General features: G+C 37.7%; 1 protein-coding gene across 1 annotated transcript in view; it reads left to right on the top strand.

Moving 5' to 3' along the window:
- slc9a1a (solute carrier family 9 member A1a) overlaps positions 1 to 15,995 on the top strand; it is a 46,302-nt gene that overhangs the window by 15,594 nt on the left and 14,713 nt on the right. The window contains exons 2-5 of the mRNA XM_051865340.1: positions 2,066 to 2,526; positions 4,010 to 4,260; positions 12,851 to 13,068; positions 13,427 to 13,629. Coding sequence (XP_051721300.1) covers positions 2,066 to 2,526; positions 4,010 to 4,260; positions 12,851 to 13,068; positions 13,427 to 13,629 — 1,133 coding nt within the window. The remainder of the gene's footprint in view (positions 1 to 2,065; positions 2,527 to 4,009; positions 4,261 to 12,850; positions 13,069 to 13,426; positions 13,630 to 15,995) is intronic.

Here is a 15,995-nt window from a genome sequence, read left to right as displayed (position 1 = left end):
CCACCACTGTATTTAGTTTTTTTTTTTTATTATTATTATTTTTTGATGATCCATATATTAAAATATTTTATTTTATTTTATTATTTGTATTATTGGAATTTATTTTATGATTTTTTTTTTTATTTTTTTTTTTAATGTAACAAAAATGGGTTTGAACTACTTTAACTTGTCAAAATATCTCATTGCACAAGATCCTAAAAAAGGTTTATTTATTTATTTATTTATTTGCTGCTTTTGAATGGTTGTCAGTGGAGAAACAGACTCATTTCCTCCATAGCTACTGTAGTGTATACCAGCTACACAAGGGTTCAGCTGGATGAAACAGGTCTTCCTATAATGACTTCGGTTTTTCATTACTTCCTGGTAGAGCCTTTCAGGCTTGAGGAGGTTTTAATTCAGCTCTTCTTCATGGTCTTTTATCTGCTGACTGTGCTGTCGTGTCACACAGAGCTGCGTCTATGGTTACGTAGAAAACTGTAATTACTTAATTCAGTTGAAGTGAAGATGACATCAGTCTTTAAATAAACCTCTAATGCATTACTGTTCCATAGACAGATGTAGTCTTTGTCACATGTTTGACCACCAAAGCACCGGTCAGATTGATTGAACTGTGTTTATGTATCAGTCACTGGATGAGCACAGATGATGTGTTTGTGTGGGTTTCCCAGAGAGTATGTGTATGTGTCCTTTAACGAACTCCTCGTGTATCTCGTTCTCACTGAGGTATGCTGTGTGACTTTCCATGAGTTAAGCTCTGTGTTTGTCTTCAGCTGTCAAAACTGTCACTCTAAATACCTGAAGCCAGCTGCAACAAACCCCTTTAGTTAAAAAAAGCTTTAGTGATAATACCCTTACAGTTAAAACAAACGCTTAGGACAAACTAAAGATGATAGACTAGAAGTCAATCATTTGTTTGTGTTTTCGGCTCTCAAGAAAACAGTTTGACTGGCATTATGAACGAATTGTGACGGGTTTTTTTGCAACTGCGACCCTGTCATGATGCTTTGACGCTCTTAACACTATTCTGCTACTCTGAGGTTCACAACTGTTTCACAAGTCAGCAAAGCTTCAACTGCAACAGCAGGATCACATTGAGTTTTCACACTGCTGTGCAACAGAGCTGCAGCTCTACACAGAAAATAAAGTGATTTTATTGGGTTAGGCCACATGGATATTTCCTTTAATTATGGCCATGAGTAAGCCATTAAAAATTTGATTATCATAAAATCAAATTTACATGAGGAGGAGAGGAAGAATTTATATCCACATGCTAATTAATGTACACCGAACAGGACCCACGCGCCTATAAACTGTAAGACTATAAACTGCATAAATCATCATATTTACTGAACATAACATATCTACCAGTTCACTTCTTTACTTTGTTGATTCATAAAAGCCTATTGCAAAAAATTGTTGCTACACTGTATAGTATATTTTAAACCTGTTAAACATAGCATAAAAATTAGGATTCAACCCTATTATTATAATATATTATATTATATCATATTATATTACATTAAAAACTTTAATATTAGGTGTGATTAATCACAATTAATTACACAAAAAATGTGTGATAGGGAAAATAATTACTTTCGGTTTCGGCCATTCAGTGGCCATAGATCGTTAGTTAGCTAGAAAAAATAACTTTAGAGAGGAGAATTTTAATAAATATATGCACTAAAATACATATTCGTTATATTTTTCTTAACCTGTTAGTTATGTCTTCATTATTTAATGTATTTCTGAATAAATCTTTTATGAGTTTTTATTATAGCCACCATTTAAATGTTTATATTTCAACAATGAATTGGAGAAAAAAAAAAATATATAATTAAAAAGTTGATATAAAACTTGTGCCATTTAATTGACTCAGTTTTTATTTTAGTGCTGATTAAATTTCATTTATTAATTTATTATTAAATAAACTTTATTTTCGGTTTCAGTTTTCAACTAAATGAAAACATTAATTTCGGTTTCTGTAAAAATTAATTTCAGTGCATCGCTAATTATATTAATTATCAATGACCGCTGTTCTCCTGTCTTGTTCTTCTTCCTCTTTTAGGGTTCCACCTGATCCCTCGTGTGTCCTCTATCGTACCGGAGAGCTGTCTGCTAATCGTGGTGGGCCTGCTGGTCGGTGGTCTTATGAAGCTGGTAGGCGAGTCTCCTCCGGCGCTGGAATCCAAGATATTCTTCCTCTACCTGCTGCCTCCCATCATCCTCGATGCCGGCTATTTCCTGCCCATACGACCCTTCACTGAGAACCTGGGCACCATTCTCATGTTTGCGGTGGTGGGGACCCTTTGGAATGCCTTCTTCGTTGGTGGTCTACTGTACGGGGTGTGCCAGCTGGAGGGCCTTCAACACTTGCATGTGGACCTCCTGTCGTGCCTGCTGTTTGGGTCCATCATCTCAGCCGTAGACCCTGTGGCCGTGCTGGCTGTGTTTGAGGAGATCCACATTAATGAGCTGCTCCACATCCTGGTGTTTGGAGAGTCTTTACTCAATGATGCCGTCACTGTGGTGAGTACACTGAACAGCTATTGTAAACTCATATCATTCAGCCACTAGTCTCTGTATGATATATGGCATCGCTCTAGTCCTTCTCTCTCTGTGAGAATTCACTGCACCCTTGTTCACTCTCACAGCTCAATTTATCAGGTGATTGAGCCCTATTGAAGAGGCGTGTCATTTCCATTACCTTAACTGTTTTTCCTCAACGGTTTGACCTCATGCTTTGAATGAGCTTCTGTCTCAAGTGGTCTATGAAACAAATTACGCTTAGAATGTGATCAATGAAAGAAGTCAAACATGATTTCAGGTAAGTCCTTCTCCACTAATCTCAGCTGGGAAGCGGTAAATCAATGTTTACTGAGTTTATTGAATGAATGTTTACCGATACTATTGAATGTATTTCATTTCATAAGGAGTCTAATGCTGTGTAGCTCAGCATAAGACAAGGAATACTAAATGTGGATGTTTGTTTACAGATATTCTTATATTAAGCTAGAAGCCCATGAAATCACAGCAAAAGTACTAAACTAACTAAGTGGCAAATATCTATGTAACTAACATCTCTCTAATGAACTAAATGGCAACACTTTACAGTAAGGTCAATAAATAGTTATATGAATAGTTAAATGTATAAACTAACATTAACACTGAGCAGTACATCTGTTACAATGCTAGTTCTGTCAGGACCACTATCGTCAAAGATGATTACAATTAGCATATAGTTTTGATTATTAGTCGTATGGTTCTGTTCTGGGCAAGAAGTCCTTGCCCATCCTTGCAGCCTGGCATAAATAAGAGCAGGGGAAGCAGTGATACCCCCTAGGGTAAACAGAACTGAACCAACATAAATGTGTTGCAGATATTAATGTTCAATAATTTAATGTAACAACATAATTCAAGAAAAGTTAGTCTGATTTGAAGAGGACTATCAGAAGGCCAAGTCCTGACTGGATGAGAGGAGGAGCTGGGGATGAGGGAGGGTAATTAGCTCCTGAGCAACACGATAAAGCTGCTGATAATACTGAATGGACCTTATATACAGGGATGCTGTGATAGGCATTGTATTCCTATAGGTAGATGTGGATCAGCTGATGCGAGCTTGACTGATGTGAGCTGCCAGAACAAACACTACGCTTGATTTAATGAAAATACAACTGTTAATTGTTAGTTCATGTTAGCTCAGGTCCATTAAATAATATTAACTGATACTAGCAGATATTAACAGAACTTCTGATATTTATTAAGATTAATAAATGCTTTAGATTTTTGTTTTGTTGTTAGTTCATGTTAACTAATGTAGTTAACAAATGGAACCTTATTTTAAAATGTTACTATTAATTCACAGCACATCACACATCATATCACACTATATCACATCACTCATATCACTCATCATATCATATGACTCATCACATCATATCACATCACATGGTTCTTATGCTCTGTATTGTGCTAATTTCTAATGCACACTTCCTGTTGTTCTTCTCTGTAGGTGCTCTATCATCTGTTTGAGGAGTACTCCAGTGTGGGTACGATCACTGTCACAGATGTGTTTCTGGGTATCGTGTGTTTCCTGGTGGTGTCGTTGGGTGGTATCGTGGTGGGCGCCATCTACGGCATCCTGGCGGCCTTCACTTCACGGTTCACCTCACACACTCGTGTCATCGAGCCTCTGTTTGTCTTCCTCTACAGCTACATGGCTTATCTGTCCGCGGAGGTGTTCCATCTGTCCGGCATCATGGCGTAAGTTACCACTTCTGTAGAGTGTTGAATTGAGTTAGTTTCGTAATTGATGAACTAAACTGAATCAACATTGTACTAAATTGAGCTGAATAATGACTAGGGATGCACCGACAGGATTTTTTTTTGGGGGGGGCAGATACCGATTTTAGCAAACAACTATTGGCCAATTCCAATATCGATATTGTCACTTGCTCACTTATTTGAAGTCCATTTATCATTTAAAATAGATTACTAGATAAAGATTAGAGAAAGCAAATAGATTAGCAAAGTTCAAAAACACATGCATTGAGGTATACTAGTTTATTGCTGTATCATCAAAACATGGATTGGATCCATTTGACATTCAACAGGCCAACATTATAAGAGAGGCACAAAGTAAGAAAACAAAACAAAACCTTCAGAGGTTATTTTTGCTATCAGACTATATATGCTGACAAACTATATTTTGTACAGATTTCTTTCTTTTTTTTTTGGCAACTATTTAATTATTTTAACCAGGGAAAAATGTTGAATGCAGCAGACATTGTACAACTCAGTGCCTTCACGCAGTTGATTTATCTGTTTATTATGTCACTGTTCTCATGCTGCATCTGACATGCTGTTGGTTTTAAATTGATCAAAAATCGTCCTATAAAAATCGGCCTATGAGTATCAGTAGCTGATGCAGCATGAATACAGCTGAATTCATGTTATAATTGAAGAATTTTGCAAAATTAATACTTTTATTTTCCTTTTTATTACCGTGAAGTTATTACATTTTGCTGGAAAATTGAAATTTTCATTTGAAATAACATGCACAGATTAATCATGCATAATGCGCCAGGAACATGCATTGAGAATGTAAATGTTAATATTTCATGTTGTTTTAAGCGTTTAATTTTTTAATATTTAAATTTAGCTGCAGGTGTTGGGTGCCTTTTGCAGGAGAATCCAGAATTGCACAAGAGCTTTTTCTGTTTCTGACTAAATGATAAAATCAATAAACAGGGCCAGATGAAACAGGGTCAGGGTTGCTATTTCTCCAGTTTGAAAGCATCCAGTGATTTAACAGCTTGTCGCCGACACTTGATATATAGTCTGAAGACGTTTGGATTCACTGCGTCTTCACGGCTCGTAAGTAAAAGGCTGTCAGAGCTCGGTCAATACTTCTGTGCTGAAGATGGCTCTCGGTTATGACCTGGTGACGGTTGAGTGGATGATAGAAAGAGTCTGAGGCTCAGACAGGCCTAGAGACGGAGCAGTAATTCACTGTGTGTCTCAAAGTTAGCAACACCTTTCCGCCTATTACAACAAAACGATTAAAAATGGATAGTTTTGAATAGGGCTGGGCAGTATAGGTAATAATTATTTAACTGTTCATATTTTTGGGGGCAGTAAGAATTTTTTTCCTTTTGAAAGTAATTAATACTTTTGTTCAGCAAGGATGCTTTAAACTGATAACATATATAATGTTACAAATTATTTATTTTAAAATAATGCTGTTCTTTTGAACTTTCTATTCATCAAAGAATCCTGGAAAAAAATGAATCAGTTTCCACAAAAAATATTAATCAGCACAACTGTTTTCAACATTGATAATTATAAGAAATGTTTCTTGAGCAGCAAATTAGAATGATTTCTGAAGGATCATGTGACACTGAAGACTGGAGTAATGATGCTAAAAATTCAGCTTTGATCTAGGGCTGGGCGATATGACCAAAATCTTATATCACGATATGAGTAATTTTATATCACGATAACAATATATATCACGATATAGTTATTTTTGCTTTAAATAAGATTTTTATGATATCAAAATTTTCCATATCATTAAAATTTCATAATTATCAATTTCAATATAATTAAAAAAATTAATACTAGCCTAAAAAACTCTCAAGCTTACTGAAGACAAATAAACTGTGATAAAGAAAGAGCAAAGAAAACAAACTACAGTAGAACAAAGACAGACGAAATAGACCTAGGCTACATGAAAAAACTTCAAGCACTAGAAAATGTATTAAGTAATCAAAGGTATAAAAAACAATGCATAGTCTTTACTGTGTAAATTAAATATACATTTATTCTTATTAAAGTTACAAAAGCAAGCAGTGAAAGATTTCCTCTCTTTTTTGTTGTTTGATTAGCATTAATAATGACAGCAGGTAAATTTGGATGCTGTCCCTTTAAGACTGACTGCACCGATCCATTAGCTCGAGCCTTGTCTTTCTCAACTGTACCTTCACTTAAGACAAAAAGCACTCAGTTCAGTCCTCTATGAGCAACGGCTTCATGTTGCGCGTCTCTCAGACGGTGCTGAGAAACAGTCTCTCAGAGAGCACATGCATATGCTGAAATAAGGTGTCTTTCGCTGCTAATTGCACTTAAACAGTTTAAAACCACTTGTTTTTTAACCGCAATGCTTAAAAACTCATGCAAATTATAAACTTTCGTGACAGAGATGATCGTCCAAAATCTCTACCAGTTGACAAATTTCTACCGGCTAATCGTGTCAACCAGTATATCGCCCACCCCTACTTGTTGTGCTTAATACACTTTAACATCGAGCACGTGTCTAATTCGCGATCGCCTTCTGAGAGAGGCAGGTTTCATGCGCGCACTTTGGCAGTGTGCCAGTCAGCACGAGCGCTGCACCGAGTTCCTTTTTAGGATATATTGCGCTTATAACTCTTGTAACATCAAGCACGTCCCGCTTTTTATATTCTCAGTCATGCATTTCATCACTCTGAAGTGTCAATAGTGCAATATATTTGTACTACGATATAGCAAAATCTCTAATGATAGACATTTTATTTCGTGGTAACGATATATATCGTCATATCGCACAGCCCTACTTTGATCACAGAAATAAATGACATCTTACAATTTATTCACAAAGAAAACAGTTATTTGAAATCGTAATAATATTTCACAATATTACACTTTTTCTGTATTTTTGATCAAATAAATTCAGTCTTTGTGAATTCAGAAATTCAGAATTGTGAGGTATAAACTCAAAATGACCTTTTTTATTATTTTATTCTGTGGCTTCCATGGACTGTCATTTTCTGCCAACAGATAGGCTCCGCCCACAAAACACATCATCGCTGTTTGCAAACACCGAAATGGTTTATTTGGCAGATGCTTTCATCCAAAGTGACTTACATACCAGTTTATTTATCTGGGAATGGCACTAGCAATACTAATGTCATTCCCAGATATACTGCAGTTTCTGAAATACCCAATGGTGCAACTTGGATACATCATTTATCACTGATGATGTATCAAAGTTGCACCATTGGGTGTTTCAGAAACCTACCGTATATCTGGGAATGACATTAGCATTGCTAATGCCACTATCTACTCTTTGAGGTACAGGACTTTGATATTTATTCATGCATTTGCTTTGACATGACTAAAAAGGGTACTTTCAGCCTTGAATGGCGTATTGCTCTTATTGCTCTAAACGGCACATTTCTTTTGTTTTTGAGCTGTGAAATATCCTATTGTGCAAAACGGTACTCCTAAAGGCACGCCTCAGTGTGGGCACAGGAAATGTTGTCACAGAAAGAGGAACTAATGACAGAGGAGGAGGAGCCTCCTCACTAGCACAGGAGTTAAAATGATCAACCCCTGATAACGTGATCCCAATCAGTTAGCGTTCACATGAACTGCCTAAGTTTAACTGTGTATTATAGCAGGTCATACATTTAACAGGTGGCGATAGTTAGCACCTCCATAATACTGTGGTTGCTCTGAACTGAGTCAGTTAAGATCATTGTAAGTTGTCATGACCCCACAGTTGACTTTAACACTTTTGACTGTAGGTGCAATTAGTTCCTCACACATTGAGATAAATGAGGGGTAATTGAGATGTTCTCTTTCAAGGGCGTATGCTAATGTATTTCGATGAATTATTGAAAGTTATGCAAATTGCTGGTGTGGGGCAAAATTCAAGGTCCTGTCAAAATTCAACCACACTTGGACCCCAGAGTTCAACTGCCTGTAGGGGGCGATAAATTGGAATTATGACTAGGGTTGGGCGATGTCCCCTAAATAGGCAGTTGGCGATGTTTACAGTAAAACATCATGATGGACAATGATATCGTTGGGGGGGCCAAAAGGTCCAGGCCACTGATTCTTGCCATAAAATTGCAATCAAAACAAAATAACATACACATATACACCTGCATAATAAATAAAATAAACAATAATTATAATAAAAAAACAAATAAACAAACAAATAGTACTCTCTGCAATATGAGAAACTTAGGATAAGTAGAGTAACATAAAGATCATCAGAGGTTTGAGAGTCCAAACCATATCACAAAATTAGATTCTACCATCCTGAAGCTTTTCTGTCAACTCATCTTTCCAAGCCTCAAGGGTTGAGGCTCTGGCTTTATGTATTCTGGCCGTTGAAAGTTCTAACATTACTATTATCATGAAACTGAAATAGCCAGTGTCGCACAGATAAAGTACTGGGAGAGAGCCATCTTTGTGCAATTATCTTTTTGGCAGAGGTTAGTCCTGCCAGCCAAATCTTTCTTTGTAGCTCTAAATTGAAACCTAAACCTAAATTGGAGTCACTGTTTAGAAGGAACACAACTGGTTGCACTGGTATCTCTTTTCCTATCATATCAGACAGTATTAATGAAATCTTTTCCCAAAACTCATAAACCTTCTCACATTCCCAGACCATATGCATGAATGTTCCCTCTTGTTTGTAGGGACAAAAACTACAGTAGGGATTTGCAGATAATTTAATGAGGAAGCGTTTCTTTGGTGTCCAGTACAATCTATGACAAAATTTGAATGAATTAATTGATGGTTTGGATTTTTTGATGCACAGAAAATATTTTTCCATACCGTCTCCCAATCAATCTGGTCTACACATAGCTCCCTTATCCAAATTGTGTGCAGTGGTAATTGTTTTTGCTTAACTTCAAGAAGGTGAGGATAGACAGCTGATACTACCCTTTGTTGAGAAGGATTAAAGAGCCAACTGTGAACTGGATGTGTTTCGAGAGCAATGGGATTCCATATGCTCTGAGGGCTGAACGCAGTTGCAAAAACAAAAAAAAAAGGATGATGCCAGTACATTAAAAGATGCAACTATATTTTGAAAGCTAAACATCCCATTATCATTCCATATGTCAGCAAGAGTCTTTATTCCCTGCTTTGACCACTGTTCTGATGTGAATGGATCAGAACCACATTTAATATTCCTATTACGCCATAAGGGAGTCTGTAGGTGCCATTTGTTATTGTAACTTAATAATTTCTCCACTGCTATGACAGTGTTAATGGTGTTTGTTACAATAGGACCGAATGATTGTTTGCAATACTTTAAAGAGAGTCCAGAAAAAAGTGACAATTGCTGCTTCCATTTCTCTGCAAGGTGTGGAAGCCATAGAGTCAAACCATGACTTGACTGCTCGCAGTTGGAATGCTTTATGATATAGTCAATTCAAGTCAAGTCACCTTCATTTATACAGCGTTTTTTACAATGCAGATTGTGTCAAAGCAGCTTTACAGTGATAACTGGTATATAATTTTGGCTGCACAGCAGCTCTTAAAGAAAATGGTGTCATTATCCATCTTAAGTAAATTCAGTATTGATTCATTCCGATGTAAGAATCAATAGTTATTAATTTAGTTAATTTATCTACATCAGCACTGGAGTAAACAGTGATGTCATCATCCAGCTCAGTTCAGTTCGCACACAATGGTGTCAATGCAGGCAGATCAAAACACTGTTGAATATCAAATGTCAAGTGTCCCCAACTAAGCAAGCCAAAGGCAACAGCGGCAAGGAACCCAAACTCCAACAGGTGACATCAGGTGGCAAACAGGTGTTAAAATGGAGAAAAAAAAACCTTGGGAGAAACCAGGCTTAGTCGGGGGGCCAGTTCTCCTCTGGCCAACAGCGAACAGTGCTTTATGATAGCTGCCTGAATCATAATAAGTCCGATGGGATCGCAACAGTCAAAGTATTTATTCCAGTTCCATCCAGTTGAGGATCGTATTTATCACGCCGGTATGGATGGTTTGTTGAGGAGCTGTGCCACTGGCTGTCGTGTCGATGAGGCCTTCAGAGTGGATGATCTAGTTGACTCAATCTCTGCTGACACTTCAGGGCTGCGTTGTGGTCGTGTCAAGGCGCAGGTCCTCGATCTCACCTGGATACGGCCCGGATCCGGCTGACTACGGTAAACCTTGGGATAAACAGAGACTAATATTAGCTAAGATGCCATTTTTCTTCTGATGTAACCAGTACATCTGGTGTTACAGGAAGTGTTCCCGGTTCCGGCTGACCTAATTTATGCAGCCTAACAATCCTTTAACGGATTTGAAAACATAAATTGATAATGTGTTATGTGTATGCCAGGTTAAAGAGATGCGTTTTTAATCTAGATTTAAACTGACAGAGTGTGTCTGCTTCCCGAACAATGCTAGGAAGATTCCAGAGTTCCAGAGTTTAGGTGCTAAATAGGAGAAGGATCTACCGTCTGTGGTTGATTTTGATATTCTAGGTATTATCAACTGGGCTGAATTCTGAGATCTCAATAGACGTGAAGGACTACAATGCGTTAAGAGCTCACTCAGGTACTGGGGGGCTAAACCATTTAGTGCTTTGTAAGTAATTAGCAAGATTTTAAAATCTATACGATGATTAACAGGAAGCCATATAACTCAAAATTGGGAAGGGAGAGACCTCCCTCCATTTTAGTACGTTGCAACATCGCCAATTTGAACTTTGGTTGTTTGCCATTCCAAAGAAAAGTGCGAATTAAAGAGTCAAGTCTTTTCCACCATTTTAAAAGAGGTGGCAAAGGAATCATGGCACTAAGAAAATTAACCCTAGGTAATATATTCATCTTCACAGTCGAGACTCTAGATTGCAGTGATGCAGGAAGTGTCCTATTAATCTGAAAGACTTTATCATAATTAATATGTACAATTTCTTTTAGAGAGTGCCGTATAAATATCCCTAGGTAAGTTATCTGATTCATAATTAGGATAACTGATGGTATCTGGATACTCTGAGCTTTTTTTTTTCCATAGATGCGGTGGGCTCGTTCGATCTCTATCAGCCTGTTTAAGAGTGAGGGGATCCACTTTGGAAGCATTTCTGTGAGGAAGCATATCACGTCGCCTCCCTCATGGTTTGGTGCAAGACCAACAATTCGAATGTTATTGCTTCTTTCTCGATCTTCCAATTCTGCCAGCTTTGCTTGAAGTTTAGACACGTCTGATTTGCAGCCGACTACGTCTTGTTTCAGGCCTCTCGTCTCACGTTGGATATTGTCCACTTTGTCGATAAGCCCGCGCACGACGGCCATCTGTGATTTGAAATTCGGCAGTCAGTGACTGCATGCGCTGTGTCACATCTTGCATCGCAATATGCACTGCATTCCGGACAACTTCTTCCAACGTATCTTGTTTCGTTAATGCCAGAGAAATGGCGTCCGCCATGTCTTCACTGCACGTTGAAGATTTCATCCGTTTTCCAGTTGGGGTTTTTGCGAGTGAGGATGCAGCCTTCTTGTTGGCATTCATCTTGTTTAAAGGTGTGTTTAGACTGTTGTAAACTTTAACCTGTTAAATATTGATAAATGAGGGAGCGTGCTAGGAGCACTAAAGATCGGCAGCCATCACATACGAAGCGTCACGTGATCCCCCTCCGTTAGTTTTCTTATTATTGTTCTTCTGCATCTTCTTCCGCTCTGGAAGTCTATAGCAGCCCATAGAACTGTACGGTAAAAAGCTGTGAAATTTGGCACACAGATAGAGGACAGTCCAAACGTTTCCCACTGCAAATTTGGAGCCTCTAACTCAATCCCACTAGCACCACCAACTGTCTAAAGTTTCACTTACATTTATGCTAATAACTTTTGAACCATAATTAGAACAAAATAATTTTTTCCTCTTATTCCTTGGCTTAAGATGATTTGATTGCATCCTATGACATAATTTTCCATCAAAACTGGCAAAAAGTTATCAAAAGGTTTTTGATAAACCCAACTGTTCTCAAATAATGCGCAAATGAATTTGACGAAGAGCATGCCAAATTGAATGCAAGGCTATATGTCCACAACGCTTTAATGTATTCAGACCAAACTTGGTACATGTCATCCCAAGCATGACCTGAGGCTACATGTAGCGTTTCGGCACAGCGCAACCTGACTGGTCAGGAGATATGAAAAATTGCCTTTTTTGCTTAAATCTTCTGAATGGTTTGCCTGAAAATTATATAAGTGGTCTCGTCAGATTCGGGGCAGCCGAGTCTAATTATATCCAATTTTTCCATATCGGCCATTTTGGGTGTCGGCCATTTTGAATTTTGTAGTAAATGCTGTATTATTAACAAACAAGTTATGTTTACGTTCATTCTCAAGGTCTAACAAACATGGAATGCATTTCATTCCCCATTAATGGTATGAAATGAATATTGTGATAAACATCAATATTGAATGAAATGGAAAAAAATACTGTGATAATCTTTTTTTGGCCATTTCACGCAGCCCAAACTGGCTGACCAAAATGCCTTTTTAAGCTGTCCTGGTTTATCCGATCAGATCAATAATGTAGGCGATTATTCTGCTTCCAGGCTAATAGCGTGTGGTGCCGTCACGCGTCCCTACGTGGAGGCCAACATATCCCATAAATCCCACACCACCATCAAGTACTTCTTGAAGATGTGGAGCAGCGTGAGCGACACGCTCATCTTTATCTTCTTGGGAGTGTCGACAGTGGCCGGGCCGCACCGCTGGAACTGGACCTTCGTCATCATGACCGTTATTCTCTCTCTGGTGGCTCGTGTTCTTGGTGAGTAAAGAGACACCACAGTTTGCATGACCTCCTGAAATGGATTTACAGGAATTATTCACTAGATTTCACTAGTATAACTTACAGCTGATGTGTAGTATGACTCACACCAGTATCCGGGGTGTGATTGCGATTGTGTGTTTGCGTCGTGGGTTCAGTGAAGGTCCACCGTCTTGAAGTATTTCTGAACTAATTTTAAAATATTACTTTTATATTAATTAATGTTATTACCATTTTCCTAATTATTACTGTTTGCCTAATTAAAGAAACAGTTCTGTTCGATTAATGCCCTAAGGATTTGAATGTTGGCACACTTTTCAATGCTTGAGTTTAATTAAACGTTTTGTTTCATCCAAAGGTGTTGTCGGCTTGACCTTCATCATCAACAAGTTCCGTATCGTGAAACTCACCACTAAGGACCAGTTTATTATAGCTTACGGTGGACTGAGAGGAGCGATCGCCTTCTCCCTGGTCTACCTGCTCAAACCTGAGCACTTCCCCATGAGAAACATGTTCCTCACTGCCATCATCACTGTCATCTTCTTCACTGTATTTGTGCAGGTCAGTGTCCAGCAGTAAGACCTTTTCTCTTGTCCATATATATATATATATATATATATATATATATATATATATATATATATATATATATATGTATATGTATGTGTGTTTTTATATATTATATTATATTATATTATATTATATTTATATTATATTATATTTTAAATGTCGGTCACACTTTAGTTTAGGGTCCAATTCTCACTATTAATTATGACTTTTGCCTCAGTAAACTCCTAATTACTGCTTATTAATAGTTAGTAAGGTAGTTGTTACGTTTAGGTATTGGGTAGGATTTAGGGATGTAGAATATGATCATGCAAAATAAGGCATTAATATGTGCTTTATAAGTACTAATAAACAGTCAATATCATAGTAATATGCATGCTAATAAGCAACTAGTTAATAGTGAGAATTGGACCCTAAACTAAAGTGTTACCTAAATGTCATATAAATTATGTAAAATATCACATTTTTTAAAAACACACATTGTTTTATATATTATTAATTGAACTTTAGGAAACGATTTGAATGAATTAAAAAAATAAAAATAACATTCTGAACATCATATTAATAAATGTAAAATATTAAATAAATGAAATGATTATAAAAAGTCAATGCATGGATAAATTAATGTAATATTGTGAGAAGATGAATGATTACATCTACAGAACCCTATCACTGATTAGGCAAAATATTTGTTTTTTGACAATGATAATCAATGAAATTCTGTGAAATGGATTCAAATATGATCGAATGATTATCTTAAAGGATTAGTTCACTTTGAAATGAAAATTAGCCCAAGCTTTACTCACCCTCAAGTCGTTCTAGTTATATATGACTTTCTTCTTTCTGATGAACATAATTGCAGAAATATTAATAAATATCCTGACGCATCCGAGCTTTATAGTGGCAGTGATAGGGTTCAATGAGTATGAGCTGAAGAAAGTGCTTCCATCCACATCCACCCATCATAAATATGTGCGCCACACAGCTCCGGAGGGTTAATAAAGGCCTTCTGAAGTGAAACGATGCGTTTGTGTTAAATAAATATCCGTATTTAACAAGTCATGAAGTCAAATATCGAGCTTCCACCAGACCGCTTTCCGTATACAGGTTACAAAGAAAGTGTAAACTGGTGTCGCGTCAGTTACACTTTTTTTAACAGGGAAGGCGCATGACGTAGCGTAAGCTTTGTGAACTGCAAGAGTTTTACACTTTCTGCGTACGTTGAATACGGAAGGCCATACTCGGCTTACACCTGTTATTTTAGTTTCTTTTGTCCACTTTCAACCACTTCTGTCCTGATTTCTTCGAGGGGAGGGTCTATGGGCGGGTAAATGTAAGGGTTTTTCAGATCTTTCAATATAATAGACAAAATAAGCTTGCGCAATTTACATGTAAATGTGCCCGGAGGCGACAGAAAAACATACAGAGAGCATCAGCTTTCATTTCTGTTCTGACACCTGCAAGACCGGCCGAACGCTGAGTGTGTTAGAAATCAGGAATGGTGAGAGAATGTTGTGCTCGGTACGTTTTTTTGACTTCAAACAAAAATTAGGTCTTCAGCCGACAAAGTTTAAATCCCGTCTGGCTAGCGCGCTTCTCATAATGTTTACGCATTAGGTCAGTAGTTGGAGAGTAGGCGGCTTTTAGTGGCTTTTCAATCACAAGTTTACACTACAAAAGCAATCCGGTCGGATGCATTTTCAGCTACCTGTGGAAGTGGTCGAAAGTGGACAAGCTCAAAACATTTTAGACCCCGTTTACACCTGTATTTAGCGTTGTCCACTTGTGATCCGATCGACCAAAACGCATTTTAATACTAGGTGGAAACAGGGCCAGACTTGTTTATTGAAAAGCCTTACGCCCCATCAGGTTATACTGGGTGGTGGATTATCGAACAGTCTCGAATCGTTTATTCGCTTTTGCTGTGATTGTTTTACACCATTATTCCTTCAGCTGACGGCTCTTTGGGAGAGCTGCAGGAGCCCTGAAGGCTCTGAGATATGCATGAGGTGCTGAAAATGGCAGTGGTGAAAGTAACCCTCTTCATTTATGTTTTGAATGATTCATACCGTAATGTGAGTCTTTCTGCTTTTGTGGAAGCAGTGTTATAAAAGAGCAGGACCAGCGTAGACTCTGTGTACAGTACACAGAAATGGTCAGATCCAAATCTTACTATGTTTGTTTCGTGGATTTGCTAATGGGGGCTGATGTATCGGAGTTGTTTTAGCATATCTTGAGTGGTTTAGGGTCAATGCATCATCGCTCTCCTCAGGTTAAAGATGCGAATGGCTTCGCAGCTCTAATCTTCTCATGAGTTTTGTGCCAGTGGTGAGTTACTTTGGAGAATTCATTACAATGGA

The sequence above is a fragment of the Ctenopharyngodon idella genome, chromosome 16 (assembly GCF_019924925.1).
Source record: "Ctenopharyngodon idella isolate HZGC_01 chromosome 16, HZGC01, whole genome shotgun sequence".
Classification (NCBI taxonomy): domain Eukaryota; kingdom Metazoa; phylum Chordata; class Actinopteri; order Cypriniformes; family Xenocyprididae; genus Ctenopharyngodon; species Ctenopharyngodon idella.
Note: the sequence above shows the minus strand (reverse complement) of the source record. Positions and strands in the feature narration are given on the sequence as shown.